This window comes from Histomonas meleagridis (assembly GCF_020186115.1).
Source record: "Histomonas meleagridis strain 2922-C6/04-10x chromosome Unknown contig_63, whole genome shotgun sequence".
Lineage (NCBI taxonomy): Eukaryota > Parabasalia > Tritrichomonadida > Dientamoebidae > Histomonas > Histomonas meleagridis.
This window is the reverse complement of record NW_027150905.1, coordinates 58,716-77,199: the sequence shown is the minus strand read 5'-3', so window position 1 is coordinate 77,199 and position 18,484 is coordinate 58,716. Positions and strand designations below refer to the sequence as shown.

At 29.7% G+C, this 18,484-nt stretch overlaps 7 protein-coding genes across 7 annotated transcripts; 5 read left to right on the top strand and 2 right to left on the bottom strand.

Moving 5' to 3' along the window:
* Positions 1–805: 805 nt before the first annotated feature.
* Positions 806–2,125, top strand: GO595_008247 (uncharacterized protein; the record flags this gene model as incomplete). The annotated part of the gene is made up of 1 exon (XM_067921800.1): positions 806–2,125. The coding sequence occupies one exon, from the start codon at positions 806–808 to the stop codon at positions 2,123–2,125; it is 1,320 nt and encodes a 439-aa protein (XP_067771588.1).
* A 419-nt stretch (positions 2,126–2,544) lies between these two features.
* Positions 2,545–3,483, top strand: GO595_008246 (activating signal cointegrator 1 complex subunit 1; the record flags this gene model as incomplete). The annotated part of the gene is made up of 1 exon (XM_067921799.1): positions 2,545–3,483. One exon carries the CDS (start codon positions 2,545–2,547, stop codon positions 3,481–3,483), a length of 939 nt encoding a protein of 312 aa, XP_067771587.1.
* A 2,955-nt stretch (positions 3,484–6,438) lies between these two features.
* On the top strand, positions 6,439–6,759 carry GO595_008245 (chaperone DnaK; the record flags this gene model as incomplete). The annotated part of the gene is made up of 1 exon (XM_067921798.1): positions 6,439–6,759. One exon carries the CDS (start codon positions 6,439–6,441, stop codon positions 6,757–6,759), a length of 321 nt encoding a protein of 106 aa, XP_067771586.1.
* A 1,549-nt stretch (positions 6,760–8,308) lies between these two features.
* On the top strand, positions 8,309–8,908 carry GO595_008244 (small GTP-binding protein; the record flags this gene model as incomplete). Its single annotated transcript, XM_067921797.1, has 1 exon — positions 8,309–8,908. The coding sequence occupies one exon, from the start codon at positions 8,309–8,311 to the stop codon at positions 8,906–8,908; it is 600 nt and encodes a 199-aa protein (XP_067771585.1).
* A 299-nt stretch (positions 8,909–9,207) lies between these two features.
* GO595_008243 (mediator of RNA polymerase II transcription subunit 27) lies at positions 9,208–10,047 on the top strand (the record flags this gene model as incomplete). Its single annotated transcript, XM_067921796.1, has 1 exon — positions 9,208–10,047. One exon carries the CDS (start codon positions 9,208–9,210, stop codon positions 10,045–10,047), a length of 840 nt encoding a protein of 279 aa, XP_067771584.1.
* A 557-nt stretch (positions 10,048–10,604) lies between these two features.
* Positions 10,605–11,246, bottom strand: GO595_008242 (uncharacterized protein; the record flags this gene model as incomplete). The annotated part of the gene is made up of 1 exon (XM_067921795.1): positions 10,605–11,246. The coding sequence occupies one exon, from the start codon at positions 11,244–11,246 to the stop codon at positions 10,605–10,607; it is 642 nt and encodes a 213-aa protein (XP_067771583.1).
* Positions 11,247–15,031: 3,785 nt separating this feature from the next.
* Positions 15,032–15,625, bottom strand: GO595_008241 (Mob1/phocein family protein; the record flags this gene model as incomplete). Its single annotated transcript, XM_067921794.1, has 1 exon — positions 15,032–15,625. The coding sequence occupies one exon, from the start codon at positions 15,623–15,625 to the stop codon at positions 15,032–15,034; it is 594 nt and encodes a 197-aa protein (XP_067771582.1).
* Positions 15,626–18,484: the final 2,859 nt, after the last annotated feature.

The window sequence follows — 18,484 nt, the reverse complement described above, 5'->3', positions numbered from 1 at the left end:
ATATTGAAATACCCTTTTTAAATCAAGTCACTGAAAAATTTCTATACGACGATAATATTTTCTGAAAAGCATTCAATTTGTCTATCGGTTAATGTTTTTAACGATTGTTTGATCAAACGCTCTAATTTTTTTTGAAGATAAAATGATATATAACTTCTAACATCAAAGCAGAGTTTGTATTACGAATTATGTCATGATGTTTCTTAAGATGGAAAAATTTAACCATAAATGATGTTGAGTTACGTTTGATCGGAAACTGTTATAATTGTTCAAAAAGTGAATTTAAAAAATGTCAAAATCAATTTTTGCCATTAAAAAAGTGACAGTGAATTTGAATGGATTTATGGCGACCGTTAACAAACCAAAATCAAAATTACAGACCTAATTAATTGCGACGAGTTTAGTAATGACCCAAGTGAAGAAGAAGAGCTACTTGGCAGACGTGATTATACAGATAAGATAATACAACATCAGAAAAAAATGACAATTATTATTATATTTGCTCTTGTTCTTTCAGGAATAGTAATAGTCATAGCTCTGAGGATAGCAAGATAGTGTTTGTATTATGTCATGATGATTTTGATTATCGAATCAATATGGGATTAATCAGAAAAATTTTTCACAATATTTTTAAATAAAATGTCATTCTCTGATTTTTCTTGAATTTGTCTGATTTAAAATTTGGGTTTAAACATTTTCATTTTGTGCTAGAGCATGAGCTCAAAAAATGGGGGTACCCCATCCTTTTGAAACTTTTTCATTGATGTAATATTGACGATAGAATCTGTCTGCTCACAAACAGCTCATGGGTTCCAATTATCTACCAGACGAAGTCACACAATGGCTTTATGATAACCAAGAGCTTACAAACTTCTTAACATTACAAACAAGGTTATCAATGGATCAAGATAAAAATTTTGAAATCAATGCAAGATTAGAAATGAATAGACAAGCTCAAATTCTTCATTTCTCAAAAGTACTTGAAAATACAAAAAATGAACTCAATGAATTACCACCTCCAGAACCATTTGAAAAAGCAAATCTTGATTCAGCAAACAAATGCGTTTGGTTAAACCACTTTCGTTATTTTGTTAAAGTTAAGCAGCACAAAATCAAAAAGAAAATATTGATAAAACTGATAAATGACATAGATAAAGTTATACAATTTTTTCGAATTCCAGATATTCCACCGCATATTGATATTTCATTTGATATGGAAACTTATTGTAATGTAAAAAAGAAGCTTCCACCTCATTACTACTCACTTGAATCATACATTAAAAAAGTTAACATAGAATATGGCAAAGGAGTATCCGCAATTCCTACACTTGAACAAGTTCGAAACATACTATTCAAAATTCTCGATTATGCAAGCAAACAAATTGATCGAAGCACATTCTATTTTCCGAATAACAACATCCAACAACGTTTCGACCAACTCATAATGTCTAAAACGTTTCCATTTATTCAGGACGTCCATAACATCCTCAGCACATTCACAGAAGAACCGAAATCTAAGTTCACAAGTGACCTGCTCCAACTATTTGAAAAAATTTCGCACTTTTTTGGCATAACGAATCCCATTCAATATTCATGTTGTTTTTTAATGCTCTTCCGCTCGATGTTTTCTTATGCATATGGTCGGAGCCCATCATATTTCTATACTAATACTAGTGATGGGATTCGTACCATTTCTCATAAGATCACATGTAATTTCCTAGAATTACCAGAAGAGATAATCCCAGAAGATAAAAAGAATCTTTTGGTTACCGACGTTTTTAAGAGTAATGAGTTCTTTAAAAGAGGAGGAATGCATTTGGTTTTCTCAACATTTTATACAAATCCAATTGACGCATTAAATGAAATAAATGAAATGATACACTACAACGAAAAGGGAGTGTTGAAGGCATTCAAGAAGAAACCAAGCTTGTTCAGTTTTGAAGTTAATTTCGGAACTTTTCTTGGAACAACAATCGCAAGCGATTTGCCAAATTTCGAGGATTTGGCGTCGTTCATTGCAAACTTCACCCCAAAGGATGTGTTGTGCCCAGAGTTCCAGTTCGCTGTGGTGATAACAACTGCGGCTTTAACATTTTGCTCAACGATCAAAAGTAATTTCTCATAAAAATATTTTGTGTTTGAACCTAATATTAAAAGTTATGATTAAATAATTTTGTTTTGTTTGAAAACTTGTTCATGAATTTTTTTTGATCAAATTATCAATTTAAAAAAAAAATGAAAAACAAACCCATTTTACTATTACTTATGTAAACACAAAATATTCTTAAAGCCAAATAAGGCAGTTTAGGTGAGAAATAATTTTATAATGAAAGAATGATATATAGATATAAAATCATCTTCATGAACACAAAATCATAATAAAAGACTCTAGGCTTAGAGTTGCTTTCTTAATAATTATAATCCAATTATAATACCAATTAAGCGAGGTTAAAAAAACACCAAAATTAAAGTGAAGTGTTTATTTACAACAGGGGTGCCTCGTAATTGAATCAAAATTTACGGTTGACCACTATTACCAAATTTATGTTCCAGTGCCCTGGTGAACCAGATTTTGTTCTATACGAAGTTGACGGCATGACATTTCGTGCTAATCAAGGTGCATTCGGCAATATAACTTTTGTGCCAGATGAATCAAAAGAACTTACCCAAATAGTTGATGTTGCTAATATCCTAGCACCCAAAGTTTTTGGAAAGAAACGTGTTAACATTCAGCAAGTAAGGCAATCCACACAATGTAAGATCATGATTTCCGAAGATTATGGTGTATCACATATCATAATTTCATCATCTGACCAAGAATGTCTTTCTAACGCAGTAGCTCAAGTTCAAAGGCTCATTGAGAATGCTAAAAGTGATGAAAAATACACGCATTTCATTGCAGTTGATTGTTCCACAGATCCAGCATTTTGTCAAAGTGTTCGTAAGTTTCTTCAATTTGTCCATAGCTCAACTCCTCTTAAGGAGGATGCTTTTGATAACATTGCTCGTCTTCATCTTACACTTGCAATGCTCAAATTAGATACACCTGAAGAAGTTACAAAGGCGTCAAATGTTCTCAAAGACGTTGTTGGACATTTCAAGTGGAAAGGCGATGATAAACTCGAAATTATGGGCATAAATGCATTTAGTGGAGCTGATACACCAAGAGTTCTTTATGCACAACCAAAAGGAACCGACACAAAACTTTACTTAAAGCAACTTCAGGACGTATTAGTCGCTAAACTAAAGGAAAATGGAATAGATAAACTGGAAGCAACTGATATATTCCACATTACACTGCTTAGAAATATTTGGTTCACATCAAAATGGGGAACACAAGCGCAGCTACAACAAGCGTTTGACTTCAAAATGGAACCTGCGCCTTTGAAGGAAATTGCATTGTGTGAAAGATTTACTGCTATGCCAGGAACATTTTACAAGAAACCTGCTTCGTGCGAGCTGAAAGCAATTCCAAAGAAATGACTTAATCGTAAAGAAGACGAATATGTGTTCTTGTTGCTAATTAAAGTTAAAATAAAAAGTCAAATATATTAACGGTCGTAACAAGCGGTTGTTTTGATTCAATTTTCTTGACTTTTTCAATTGTCAAAAAGTGTCAGATTGATATTCAAAGATTTATGGAAATAATCTTTTGGAGGAATACCAAAAGTTAAATTCAAGCATTGATTTCATTCATGAAAATCAAAATTCTGAATCAGAAAATATGTTGAGAAAAAGAAAAAATTCAATTGAAGTGATATAAAAAATTTTTTTTAATTTGCAAAGAAGGGTTTATTCATGAAAAGATTTAAACTTTACATGACGGTTTGCATTCATTTTTTTTAAAAGTAACCGTTTGCTATCGTTCCACCCCATTCAATTACTGAATAACCGCTACGTTCTTTATGTAAACTATTCAAATCTTGTTCAGGTAATTCCATATAATGATTGATATTTTCCATTAGCATAAAAACACGTATAACAGAATCAGGTTTTGGAAGAACTTCAAGCTTAGCAACATTTTCATATTCATCACTTAAAAACTTTACTTTAGCAAATTTACTTCTTTGCATTTGTGGAAGCCAATATTGAATAAAACTCGTAATTTCTTTTCCACGAAGACCTAAATAAAACAACTTTTCTTCTAAAAACTTTGCAGCTTTTTCCCTTGATACTACAAAACCTTGATCAAATTTAAAATCATTTTCATCAAATAAACATTCCCAAAACAAACTATCATATTGGATTAAATTTTCATCATTTTTACAAATTAAATTCCCATTAACATCTGCAATTACATTCCAACCATCATCAATATTAAATTTAGGATAAATACAAGTAAATTCACCTTTAATTTTAACTTTTACATTTACATCAATTTTTTCTTTAGGATATATATAAATTACAGGTTTTCCACCACAAAGTCGAAGAACAAGATGAATAAGTGAATCATTTTTAAGATGATAATATTCAAGTGTATTTTCATCTTCCATATGTTTACCTTTAAAAATAAGTCTTTGTTGCATAGGAAATATTCCTTCTGCTAAAGCAACTCTTACTTTAAAATCTTCAACCAATTCATTTAAAGATGCTTTTAATTCTATTATTTTTCCTGTTAATGTTTTAAGTTTAATTCGAATTAAATTTGATTGAGATGAATTTGGAAAATAATAAATATTTGAATTTGGTTTAATAAAATATTCACCTAATAAATGTGGATCTTCTAAATCAGAAAGTATTACATCGTCTGAAAAAGCATTACATGTTCCATTGATTGGAACTTGACCTTGTTTTGAAATCTTTTCTTTTAAAGATAGAATTGTTTCTGAAAATGTAACTGGAATTTTAAGTCGATTTTTTCCAATAATTTTAACATTGACATAAAATTGATCTAATGGATATTTTTGAGTTCCATCTTTAAAATCAAATACCAAATAGAAAGTATAAATAAATTCACTTGTACAACCTGAATCTTTAAGTGTCATAGAATCTGAAATATATCTTCCATTAAAAATTAGAAGTTGATATTCAACTGGAATTCCTGATTGTTGAAAGATTTTTTCTTTAATATTTCCAAACGTATCATTTGATGTAGCAGTAAAATAAAATTTCTTTTTGCTAAATGTTTGAACACCAATGAGAATTGGATCTTTGAGTGATGAACATTTTTTCGTGGGTACTGGGCTGGATCTTTTTTTAAGCACAACACAGGCACAATGTTCAACACCATTTTCCCACAATGTGAGTGAATCATCCATTTCATTTTCGAAAAGTATAAGTCGTTGATTCTCAACAGGGATTTGAGTTTTAAGTGCTATTCTTTCTTTGAAGTTCCTTACAAGTTCATTTGGTGTGGCTTCCATATTTCCAACATCACTCACATATATATTAATTTTCTTTGAAGATTTGGTTAAACATCCGGTCATAATTTTGAATTTTGATCTATGAGTTAAATTAATTGTAGAACCAAGTTCAATACCATAATCACTCAATTGATGATTATCTTTCATGTTTGTTCCTGAAAAAATAAGTTTTTGATCTTCAACAGGAATTCCTTCTTTCTTAGCAAGTTTTTCTTTTAAATTTTTGACTATTTCAGTTGGTGGAACATTAATTTGATAGATCTTTCCTGTTGAATTCTTTACAAAAATAACAATTTGATTTGAAGATACTTCTTGGATGTCATTGTTATCAAAATAGATTCTAGATAGTTTAACTTGATGTTCGTGATAGTTATTTTCCATCTTCCAAATAAAAATGTGAACTCAAAATACGGAAAGTTTCAAACCAGTTAATGCATGATAAATGGCAAATTCAGAGTTTTGAAAAAGTGGATTTTTCTAAGCTTTACATAGATTCCAACGATAACTGTGGCATTTTTGCGCTTCAACTGCTGGTGGCAAAAAATCAGCACGGTTTAATGCACTTTTATCAAAACTCTGAATGTAGTTTCGATGTGATACATTTGTTCTACATTCTTATTTGTCCTTAACAAAACAAGAATCAAGTCTCACATCTGAATGGTTGAGAAAAAGTACGAATGAACAATGAGAATTCTTAAGAATTATGATCGATGAATTCCAGTAAAAATTTGGTGTAAATTTGCATGGACCATTTGAAATTGAAATTAGAGCATTTCCAAAAAAAAAAAAAAAAAATAGTTCTGTTTATTAATATTAGAAAGAATTCAAATCAACTATTCATGACTAATGAACACTAAGAGAAATCAAATTGAACATAAAATGAAATAAATTTTTAAACTTTTGGTTCTCTCCCGTAGTGTAATGGTTAGCACATGGGACTTTGAATCCCGGGACGGAGGTTCGATTCCTCCCGGGAGAACTATTTTTACCATTTTAGTGGGATGATTTTATCGTATTAATTTCAATTAAATAAGTCATGCATGATGTGAGCTGACCAATTTTTTTGTCGTGTTTCATGCTTGGTTCTTTCCACACCAGCGAAAAATCTATTTTCCGAAGGTTTTTTGCTAACCAAGCTAAAGAATCTCCAATCATTGGTATTGATCTTGGTACAACCAATTGGTTGCAACACATGTGTTGCAATTGTGAAGGTGGAACTCCAAAGGTTCTTACAAATGCTGAAGGTGCTCGAACAACACCATCAATCGTTGCTTTTACAAAAGATGGTCAACGTCTTGTGAACATGCCAAGCGCCAGATGGTCACAAATACCAAATCAACTTTCTTTGCCACAAAACGTCTTATTGGAAGAGAGAGGAATGGGTTATATGGTATAAACATGAAATTCTGCTGTTTTATAATATATGAAATTATAATTCCGATCAGCATATTGAATGTATATTCGATTTGAAGTAAATAGGCTCTTTGCTTTTATTCTCATTCACATTTATAATCTCATATTTTAAAATAAATATTTAAAATAAATATAATATAATAATTACCTACTGTCTGTTATTATAATTTTATACATTGTATTAACATTTATTTAATAAAATTTTATATAGAAAATTGCATTCTAAAAAAATTGATTATGAAGTATTATTTTCTATATAAAAATAATATATTCTCAATCAATGAGAGAAGCATAATGAATTTTTTTATAATTATCCATATATCAAAAATATTTTAGTTTTTGATTTTGAATGATGTCATTGTCTATCGGTGTTTTACAACAATATTAATTGAATAAAAACACAAGCTTTGATTCATTTAAAATCTATACATCTAACCCATGAACAACAAATTCTAGATTTAAACATACACTAATTGCATATTAAAGTTGAATACGATACAAATGAAATTTAAAACTTAGATAATAAATCATAAGGAAAGATTAAAAAATAAAAAAATAAAAAATGAAACATACTAAATATCGAATTTGAGGATTATTTAGTTACATCTAAACGATGCTTTAGCAAATGTCCCATTACATTTTCAAATTAATGTTTTTAATGTAATTAAATATTCTATCGGATCGAAATTTTCGGTATGTGGGAAAATTCTCATTTAATTTTTAATTTAAAAATTTCTTATTCTAAAATAATATTTGGAAAATATTTATAAAATTTTTATACAGCACTTATATCAGCATCTAATTTTAATTGCATAGAATCAGTAAAATTACTTCTTCGAAATGGGGGAATTGACATTAATGCGAAAGGTATTTATTTTATACAATATTTATTGTGACAATATTATAATATTATATTTGAAAATTATTTAAAAAATATCGGACAGAAACATCCACTAAAAGTTATACAGAAATTGTTAAAATACTTCTTGAGCAAGGAATTGATATTAATGCTAAAAATATTTATTTGTTTTATTTAAAATTTATTTTTATATATATTTCAATAAAATATTTGGAAATTATTTGAGTAATATGTAACAAGTTTCCGAAGAACGATCAAATTTCAAACAAAAAGTTAAAGTTATCATTTTATGGTGATATTTACGTTATTCTGAAAATGAAACCGAATAATAATAAATTATTGACTTCTGATAGCTCATTTATAATTTAAATAATAATATAATTTAAATTCGATAAAATGTTTGAATATGTGCATTTTCTTTGTTGTTGCAAATTTAATTAAATTTTAAATTGATGAAATAGCACTACACTAAAATCATATGAATAAAATCTTTAAGTTTGGATTTCAATGGTAGGAGAAATGGAGATTCAAAGGCAATTGATACCAACGTTTTACCGTTGGAGAAATTTGAACTCTTCAATGATTGACTGGAGGTTAAAAAAATTTATCTTTCAAATTTTTCTGGCAAATTCAATTTCATACCGTAAAGTATTCAAAACAAAGCAAACTAAAGATGACAGTTCCAACTTTTAAATTTCTTCTCATTGGTAACACAAGCGTTGGTAAGACTTCCCTAATTAATCGCCTTTGCGAGGATACTTTTGTGGATAACAAGACCCCTACAATTGGTGTTGATTATCAGACTAAAGTCCTAAATATTCGTAACACCGATGTAGTTCTCCAAATATGGGATACTGCAGGCCAAGAAAAATACAGGTCAATCACTAGACCATATTACCGAGATGCTGTTGGGGTTCTTATCGTTTTTTCAATTACTGACCATGAATCTTTCGAAGCTATAGGAAAGTGGATAGCCGATGCTCAAGAACTATGTGATAAAAACGTAAAAATTTTGTTAATTGGAAATAAGATTGATTTAGTTGCTGAAAGGAAAGTTACAACCCAAGAAGCCCAAGACTATGCAACTACCGTCGGATTGAAATACATTGAGTCGTCAGCACAAAACAATACAAATGTAGAAGAAGCTTTCCAAATGGTTGCACGCGATGTTTATGATGCATACGCTTCTGGAAAATTCACAACCCAGCCTAAGCCTTTTGAAATAGAAGATGAAGAAGGAAAAAAATCAAGTCAAAAGGGTTCATGCTGCTGATAAAAATATAAATATATATCTATATTTAGTAAACTTTTCAGTTAAATCTTAAAATAACAAGAACTCGTGATTAACAACAAAAGTGTGTGGAAAACATAACAAAATTAACATTTTTCGTTCAACTATGAATGCAATCTTATTGATAAAATTATTTTGAGCAATTACAAATGTTAGATAAAATGCATCTTGTTTAGCTTAATTTTATTCAAGCATTGGGAATAGTGCGTTTTTTTTTTTTAAATTTCCATTTTGGTATTTTCACATAACATGTCTCCATTATAATGAATCCAGAAAGAGAAATGGTTCTCGAAGATACATTGCAGCACACGCTAATGGAAATGAAAAGCCATACCTGGGCTGCAATAGAAGAATTATCATCAATAAATCCGAACGGAAAATTTATTCCAGAAGAACATCAAACAATTTTTCAAAAAGCTGAATATGATTTTCAACACACCAAAATGCTTAATTCTATGCTTTCTTCATCTAAACCTGTTGAAGTTGATTCTATTAATCATCAAAAGTGTGAAGATGCTGCAGCCTTTCGTCACATACAAAGTTTCTTCCAAACCAACACAGATCGTCTTTTAAAAGCCACACGAATTTATACATTTGATTTTAATGAACTCATTCCACAAATATCAAATCTTGTTTCACAAGAAATCATATTATATGATGAAATATTTCCACATTTTTCCATTCGCGTATCACCTTTTTTTGTCGTTTGGTTTATCTTTAGTATTGATCATCAACTTTTATTTTTATCTGTTCATGGCACATCAGAAAATAAATTTCCAACCGAACAAAGTGAGTTTCGGGTCTATAGAGCACTAACTGTATACTTCTCGCGCGCGCTGCCCGACTTCATGCAGAAGTATCATCAAAGCGGACTCTTAGAGTTCATTGTTTGGTTGATGTCGTACGAAAATTTTTATTCAACGCGATGTCAAAAATGCGAAAAAATATTCGAAAGGGACTTGACGGGGGATTTACTTCCGCCAATTGTGCGAACTGTTGCAGAATGCCACGCATATCATATTAAGTGTTCACCTTTCGAAATTGAGCTTCCAGACTTCGGCTATGTGACGCTTATGTCCGAAGACCAAATGCAGGATAAAATTGCGCACGCAACAAACTGAAAATGATTTATTTTAATAAATTGTTTTTTTGATGAAGTCTTTATATTTGCGTTATACTTCGGTAAAGTAACTCACTCAGTGAAAGCGTTTTTCTTATGAATTGTTAAAGGTAATGAATCATCAATGATGTAATGATCATTTGATAAAATGTGTTAATATCTTTTTAAATGATGTGAAGCTTGATTTTACAAGACATCTTGCAAGAGCCTATGCTGAGAGGTAAAAAATTAAGTTTATAAAAATATTTACTTTGAATCTGAAAAAGATGTAAAACACAAACATATGGAAAAGGTCGTGCCAATGTTTACTGAAGGATTAGGCTTAAATTTTATGAAGTGAACTTGTCGTTCATGAAGTTTTTTTGTATCCAATTAGGTCATTTGCATTCGTTGTCTAGACTTTAATCAGATTGGTCAATTTGTAATTAAAGTCGAAAATGATTTATTAACAAAATTTTTCTTGCAGCAAAATCGCAAAGTAATGTGAAAATACAAAATTGATTCAAAAAATTCTCTACAAAAAAAAAGTTATTAGTCATGCCAATTTACTTAAGCAGATTAGTTTCTTCTATGGCCAAAACCTCCATGGTGTGGGTGTGGTCTTTTCCATGAGAAACGTGTTCTTGGTTTTTCTTCGTTTGCAGCACCAATTTGAAGGTGGAAGGTGATCTTGTTGCCGGATGGGTTCTCAAGTGTGATATATTCAGCAACATCATCATCATTTAATTTAACATCAGTGATTTCGTAGTCACCGAATGTAACTGTGTCATCTTCAAGAGCAAGTTCTTGTGTTTGGAATAATTTGGAAATGTATTCAAGAAGCTTTTGGATTCCTTCCCAGAATTTAGCCCATGAGAATTCACCAGTTGCTAATTCCTTGATATCAGCTCTGATAACAAACTTGTTAACACCATTATCAAGTGTGACTTCCTTTGGTCTTCCATCTTCGCCAGCAACAACATCTGTAACTTTGTATCCATTGATGTATAATACGTTTTCATCTTCATCAAGGAAGATAAGTGCGACTTGAACAATAGTTGTGATTACTTTGAAAGCTGTTTTGATGCCTTTCCAAACTTTGCCCCAGTTGATTTTATTTGATTCTGGTTTGTGTTCCTTATGCTTAAAGCGGAGCTTTGGATCTTTTATTAATATATGTGGCTTAGTGAGAGCGCGTAATCCAAGTAAGAGAAGTAACATAATACTTTATGATGTGAAAAGTCAGATGACAGTAGGCCTCTCAATTTTGAGACAAGGCTTGTCAAATGCCAAACTCAAGGGCACCTTAGAAAACAGTCAATCAAAAGTGAAAAAGTTAAAAATCTTTTTTCCAAATTTCAATTCTGGCAACTTCACTTCATAAATAAATTTTATCGGAATTGATATTATCAATAATTTCCTGAATATTTTTATGATATATTGATACACACATCCTTTATTCTTGTTAACGAACCTTTTTTTTTATTCAGGAATATGAGATTTTATATAAGTTTTAATCTGTTTCATTTTTGCTTCTAGCCTGCGGCGCGGACGTTAAGCATCACTTCACCTGTTTTACAACATCGTGACGCTGGGAAATATTTAAAAGCTCACTACTACTTCAATATTCAAGAATATTTATATTAAATATTGAGTATTAAATAAAATATTGAAAAGTTTTCATATAAATAGAACATATTCTTTTATTAAATTATTAAAATTTATTTTAAATAAGGTAAGCTAACATCATTAACATTAAAATCTTTTTGATTAAGAAGTAATTTAACAATTTCTATATGACCTCTTTGAGATGCATTTCTGAGCGTTGTGTCGAATGTATTTTCAATTTATCTTGAAAAATTTTTGAACACAATTTTGAAATATTGAATAAAATATATAAATATTTTTAGTATTGATATCAATTCTCTCTATAAGAAGAAATTCGACAGTTTCTACATGACCATTTGAAGATTCTAAAATAAATAATGTATCAAATAATAGAAATAATATCCACCTATACATTTGAGGTTGCACTCTAGAGTATACTAGTATATTGAATAAAAATGATTATTTTTGTGATTTGTAAACGGTCGCTGCCGAAAAAATTTTAATAAATTATGATACACATATAATTTTTATTTGTAAAACAAAAAATATCAATTATTTAATAACCATCGCAACAATATTCAATTTGAAAAAACGGTTTTTTGAATTTTGAACCCCATATCGTTTTTAGCGAGAAAGAACGCTCTTTCTTCCTCATAAAAATCAATTTCTGGATCATGTTCTTCATACTTGCATTATTTTCCCACCAAACAACATTGAGTGAGGCTGATGAAACTCTACATCTAACTAAAGAATACAAAGATTTATCAAAATTCAAAAGATTCACAAAATATCTCCATATTTCACGAAATGTTAAAAAAATTAACGACAATGAATTTTCATACTGGGATTCACTTGTAGAAGTCAATATTTCACATGTAAATTCAATTGGTGATTATGCATTTTCATTTTGTTCGAATTTAACTCGTGTTATTATTGATGAAAATATCAAGTCAATTGGAGGTTATTCATTTTCATCATGTCCGTCTTTAATTAATGTTGTTATAAATTCCAAATTCGTAATTTATGGCCACAAATGTTTTAGCAACTGCAGTCAACTAAGTCATCAGTTCCTAAATAACTTAAACATGTTTTCACGTTCACCAACATGTTTGTCTGAAAATAAAAATAAATTCATGCAAGCGAAAGAAATTACATCTACATCATCATTTACATTATCTGTTACGAATGTTCAAAGTTATATTAATATTAAAGAAACCATTGAAACTAACACGAATTCATTTCTATATTTTAACACGACAACATCGACATTCATTTACACGATGACGAAATCTATTACATCATCACCTTCTATGGCACGAACAAATTCACACACTGATTCATATGTTAATTCATATATTGACATCCAAACATCAACATTATCATACACATCAGTATACACAACAATTCAAACATCATTATTTACAAATATTATAACAAATATATTTGTGAACACTATGACTACTACATATACAAGTATTCTAACAATGACTTCTTCACCATCAAGTAGCATTTCATTAGGATACACAACTACGCTTGTGAATGGAAGAACGACACTTACAGAAACATATGTTACTACAGTCACACATACATACACACTAACTTCTACATATGGATCAGTATTATCTTATACATCGGTACTTTCACCTACAACAACAATATCAAATATTATCACAAACACGAATTCGTTAATATCATCACAAATATATATTCCAATTACGACAGGATCATTAACACAAACATTAACGAAAACGAACTCAGAAACGATAACACGAATATTTAGTGAATCAATCACAGAATCAAAGACATGCACATTAATTGAAACGAATTCCATTTTTTCATCATTAACATTAATCACATCGGAAACATTGACAATTATAACATCAAACACAATATCAGAAACATTTATTATAACGCAAACACATTCATATATAGAAACAGAAATACATTCACAAACAGAAACACAAACATTTTCATATATAGAAACAGAAATTGAAACAGAAAGGAAAACACATTCATACACAATTTCATTATCGAATACTTTAACACATTCATTAATAATTATGAATACAATTTCTATTAATGAAATATATCTTTCAATTACGATCACATTCACAGGAAATTCTGAATATTTTGGATATATTATAAGTGAAATTATTTATTATGATTATACGATTCTTATATATTCTACATATATAACATATTATTCTAATTTTTATCATATTTATCAAATGAATGAAGGAAATGAGAATGAATATGAAAATGAAAATGGTTCGAAAACGATTTTAATAATCGGAATTGTTATTGGAATTATTTTATTTGTTATTATTCTTATTACTATTATTATTTTAATTGCACGACGACATCAAAAGAAGAAAGAAACAAATTCCGAAAATGAACATGGATATGAACATGAACATTTAACGCATGAAATGAATAATTGTAATGTATTAAGACTTCAAGATATTGCTGAAGATCCATTTGCGAATGATTTTCAAGAACAAATTTTTATTCCGAAACTTTAAAATAAAAATATTTGGAAACTTAAATATAAATTTTTAATATTATATTAAAATCAAAATGATTTGTATTGATTATAGTATAACTTATATATAAACTAACTATCATTCTTACAGTATTAATATATTCATAATTATTATTAATGATCATTATCTTCAAAATTATACATCTCAAAACAAAGGGTATTACGCCATCACTCGATAAAAGACAACAAAAAGAAAATCAGAATTAATTTATGATGGTTTTAGATTTGCTGACAAAAATGATCAATGACAACATGTTGTCCAGAATTTTTCAAAAACACTTCAATAAATGAATTATTAATGGACAAAAGGTGATTTCTTGTTAAAAAACTCAAATAAAAATCATTTATAAAACAAAATTAACCAAATAAACTATAAACAAAAGAAATTAATTTCTTTCTTTTTTTTCTTATTTTGCTTTTTCTGTTAAATATTCGAATAGTTATAAATATATTTCCTGATTTTATTAAACTTTTCGAACAATATGTTGAATCACTATCAAATTTTGGACTGTTTTGTGGATAAGCACAGTTCAAATTAAACTTTTATAGTCAAAAAATTTTCGGTAGGATTGGAATGTGTTTATATAGTCACGATTTCCCATTGCTTTTTATCCATAATTTGAAATTTTTTTAATCACTCAAATTTTTTATCATATTTACTCATTCAACGATCGTTGACTTAAGATTTACTCATAAGCATTTAATTCAATATTCAATGCTGCCTTGATGCCATTCCCAAATGAACTTAATTTAACTGTAACTTTCTTTAATTTTTCACTGTTTCAATTCAAATGATCGTAACAAAGAATACTATTTGTGCATAAACAAAATCACACATAAGCAACTCGTTAAAAGTTTATTTTAGAAGGTCAATAATGCTACGGAGGGGTTCGAGCTGATTGGCTGGGATTAATTGAAACTCGTTCGTATAATACATGAAATGTCTAAACGACGAATTTAAGTTTTCCTCGATACCGCATGCAATAACGTCTTCGCGATGGTGGTGGTAAAGATGTGCATAAATTCGAAATAGTCTTTTGAAAATATTTTGAACAATCTTAAGGAAATCTTTGGGAAACGGAGCATTGGGATCAGATGGGAAGATTTTTTCGTCGTTTAAAAGACTTTCAACCCAGATCATCACTTTTGTGATATATTCATTTGCTGGAAGCATTGTTGGCTTTTTATATTTGTCATTATCTTGCCAGTAATATTTGAAGCCTGGTCCAGCTGTCATCTCGGGACACTTCTCAGCCGTACAATATCCAATTACAGGAGCAACAAGACAGCTAAGCTCGTTGAAAAAATCTACAACACTCACAGCAAGCCAGTCATTTAGATTTTCGCCAGCGGGGAGCTTAACTGCGCCCCTGATATCTCCTGCGCCTAATGTTGCATGTGAAATTTCTTGAAGTTTGTAAGCTCGATGTTGTTTTGGGACTTTTTTCATAGGTCTAAAAGTTCCTTTATCTTTTCGGCTAGGGGTTAGAATAAAAAACATACAAGAAAGAAAACATTATTTGGAATTAACAGCCCAGACAAAGAAATATTTAATAACGTTTTGAAAAATCGAAATTTCAATAAATTCAAGTAAAAGTGACGTGATTATGTAAATTACCGTTTACTTTTTCAGCTCTAAAACGAAAGATTTCAAAATTCTTCTCAAAATTTTAATGAAAAAGAAAACAAATCTGTCTAAGATCATTCTTTATTTTATATAGACTATTATTGGAAATCAAACCATAAGAAATTATAATTAATCTACTAGATGTGGGAATATCCTTTCTTCGAGTGCTTATAAACGTAGAGTTGAGTTTTTCAATTTTTTATGTGAAAGTGTCTCTTTTTGAAAACAGCGGGATTTCTTCTCAAAAAGTTATTAAAGAAACAAGATTTTCATGCAAAGCCAATTTTTCGCTCCAAACTCTAACTTTCGTCTTCAAATACCCGAACCACGAGCTAGCCATCCAGGTAAAAATATTTGCTCCCACAAAAAACCTAAGAATGGTAAAATTAGACACACAGCCTAATAATACTTATGTTTATGACAAGGTTTTACAAGTTTATAAAATCCTAGTTGTACGTTTTAGTAGTGGTGTTAGCATATTTGAGCTGAACAGCATTGCAATAATTTTATCAAATCTTTTAGGAATTCAACCACCTTCAAGAGAGATGAAACGTAACTTTGAACGTCTTCTTACATGGTACGCAGATAACTGGGAAGTTATCTATCCTGTTCTTCCAAATATTAACTTGATGGATGAAAATTATCACACAATAAATTTGGAAAGAGAGCAATCTGAACACAAAAGGCATAGGCCAAGGCACAGGAGTTTATATTTTGATATAACTCAATATAAATAATTTTATTTTATTCTATTTTATTCAATTTAACTAAAATTCATTGTGTAATGAATAAAAATGTTGCACGTGAATGTTCCCAATAGACAATTCAAGCTTATGTTGATATTTCTTTTTTGTTGTTGTTGCTTTGATGTAGACAATCCAAATATCTCTATATAGATATTTTATGTTTGCAAACATAAGATGCTTACAATTTTATGAGAGAAACATATGGTTACATGGAACTTAGGACTGCACATCACATGCATAATGAAATAAATATTTTATTTCTTGCATAAAAGAGGATTCCGCTGAAATAAGAAAATAAACCATTAAAAACACACTTTTTAAATAGTTTACAAATCCACATTTTTTCTCGATTCATTAATCTGTTGAAAGAAAGGAAATATTATCCTTTTAAATTCCTCTATATCTATAATTGAGCTCTGATCCCTTATTACATCATGGCACTTTATTCTTTCACACATGTTTTCCTCTCCCAAGATGCAATCGTTAATTCTGCTTTGAGGGATATTCGGATCAATTTTTGAATGATTTACATCTTTAGTGTAATATGCAAAGTATTGAATCCTTGCCATGTTTGCCAAGTGGTTGTACCACTTTCTACAAGTATATCTATAAGGGAATATCTCATAAATCCCTGTCGGTAGCTTTTCAGTTGAAGGCTTCAGCCAAATTCCATGGGTAAGACCACTTCCATGCATTCCAACTAAAAGTGATGCATTATGTACCAAAGAAACTTGCCCAACTTTGTTGCGTTCTTGCATGTCTACAATTCTAACATCACAAAATGGGCATAGTTCTCGTATTGAATTAGATACATTTTCAATGTTTATTATAGAACGCTTTAAGCTTGATCCTTTTCGTTTTATTATAATTATTAGCGGATTCTTTATGTTCGGAAGTTTATTTCCAGTGACATTTATTGTATCAAGAAAATACTCTCGAAGACCTGAAACACCAGAAGGATCTATTTCATACGGAACTGTTAATTGTGATGAATAGCGTCGTTGAAGAATTGGATTTTTTTCAGTTTTACGAAGACCAAAATTAATTTGTTCAAAACATCTGATTTTGGGTCTAAGAAAATCTATAGGACTTGAAGATAGATAACGAATGTAAAAAAGTCCGTAAATCGTGGGATCAGAAAAATCAAGTATATGCCAAGAATGATCAATGTGTCCATATCTTGGATCAGTTGAATCCCATAAATTATTTGTAATACATGCGTAATTGGAAGACATAGTCCAATACGTAGGAACGACATAATCCATAAGATTATGCCATATCATTAAATGATTAAAGAACTGACTTGTGACCTGAAATGGATCAGTTTCGAATTCTGATGTTGGAAATTGACTTAAAATTGAGATTTGTGATGAAAGAATTCTGTTTTTTTCGATGTCATTAGGTGGTGCTTTAGATCCGGGTACAACAAATACTTTCTCGAATGTGGCATTGAATGGAAATGAAAAAATTATTTGTGATCCTTGGAGACAAACTCGTCGAAGTCGACACCACCGATTAACAAAAGAATCGCCAACACAGAAAATTTGAGTGTATTGATAATTATCGAGAAATGGTTGATTCATGACTTTTATAATCTCATTATATATAATTTTATCATTATAAAAAAGACTTACATTGTACTCGGAATTTATAGGAATCGTGAACGAAAAAGAAATGATATCTTTAGTTGTTTTGAGATTTTCAAGTTGATTTGAATTAACACTAATGTTAACAAATGGTGAGTTAAGGTACATATTAATATTATCAGAAGATCTGATTTCACGTGTTTTAGGAATTTGAATAATTAATTTTGATAATTGTTGATCAAAATTAAATAGTATAGTTTTGCTAACGTTAGTAATGGGATGTATCGACTGTAGAGAAGATATATTTAGAAGAATGATTGATAGAAATGAAATTTTTAATGAAAGCCCGA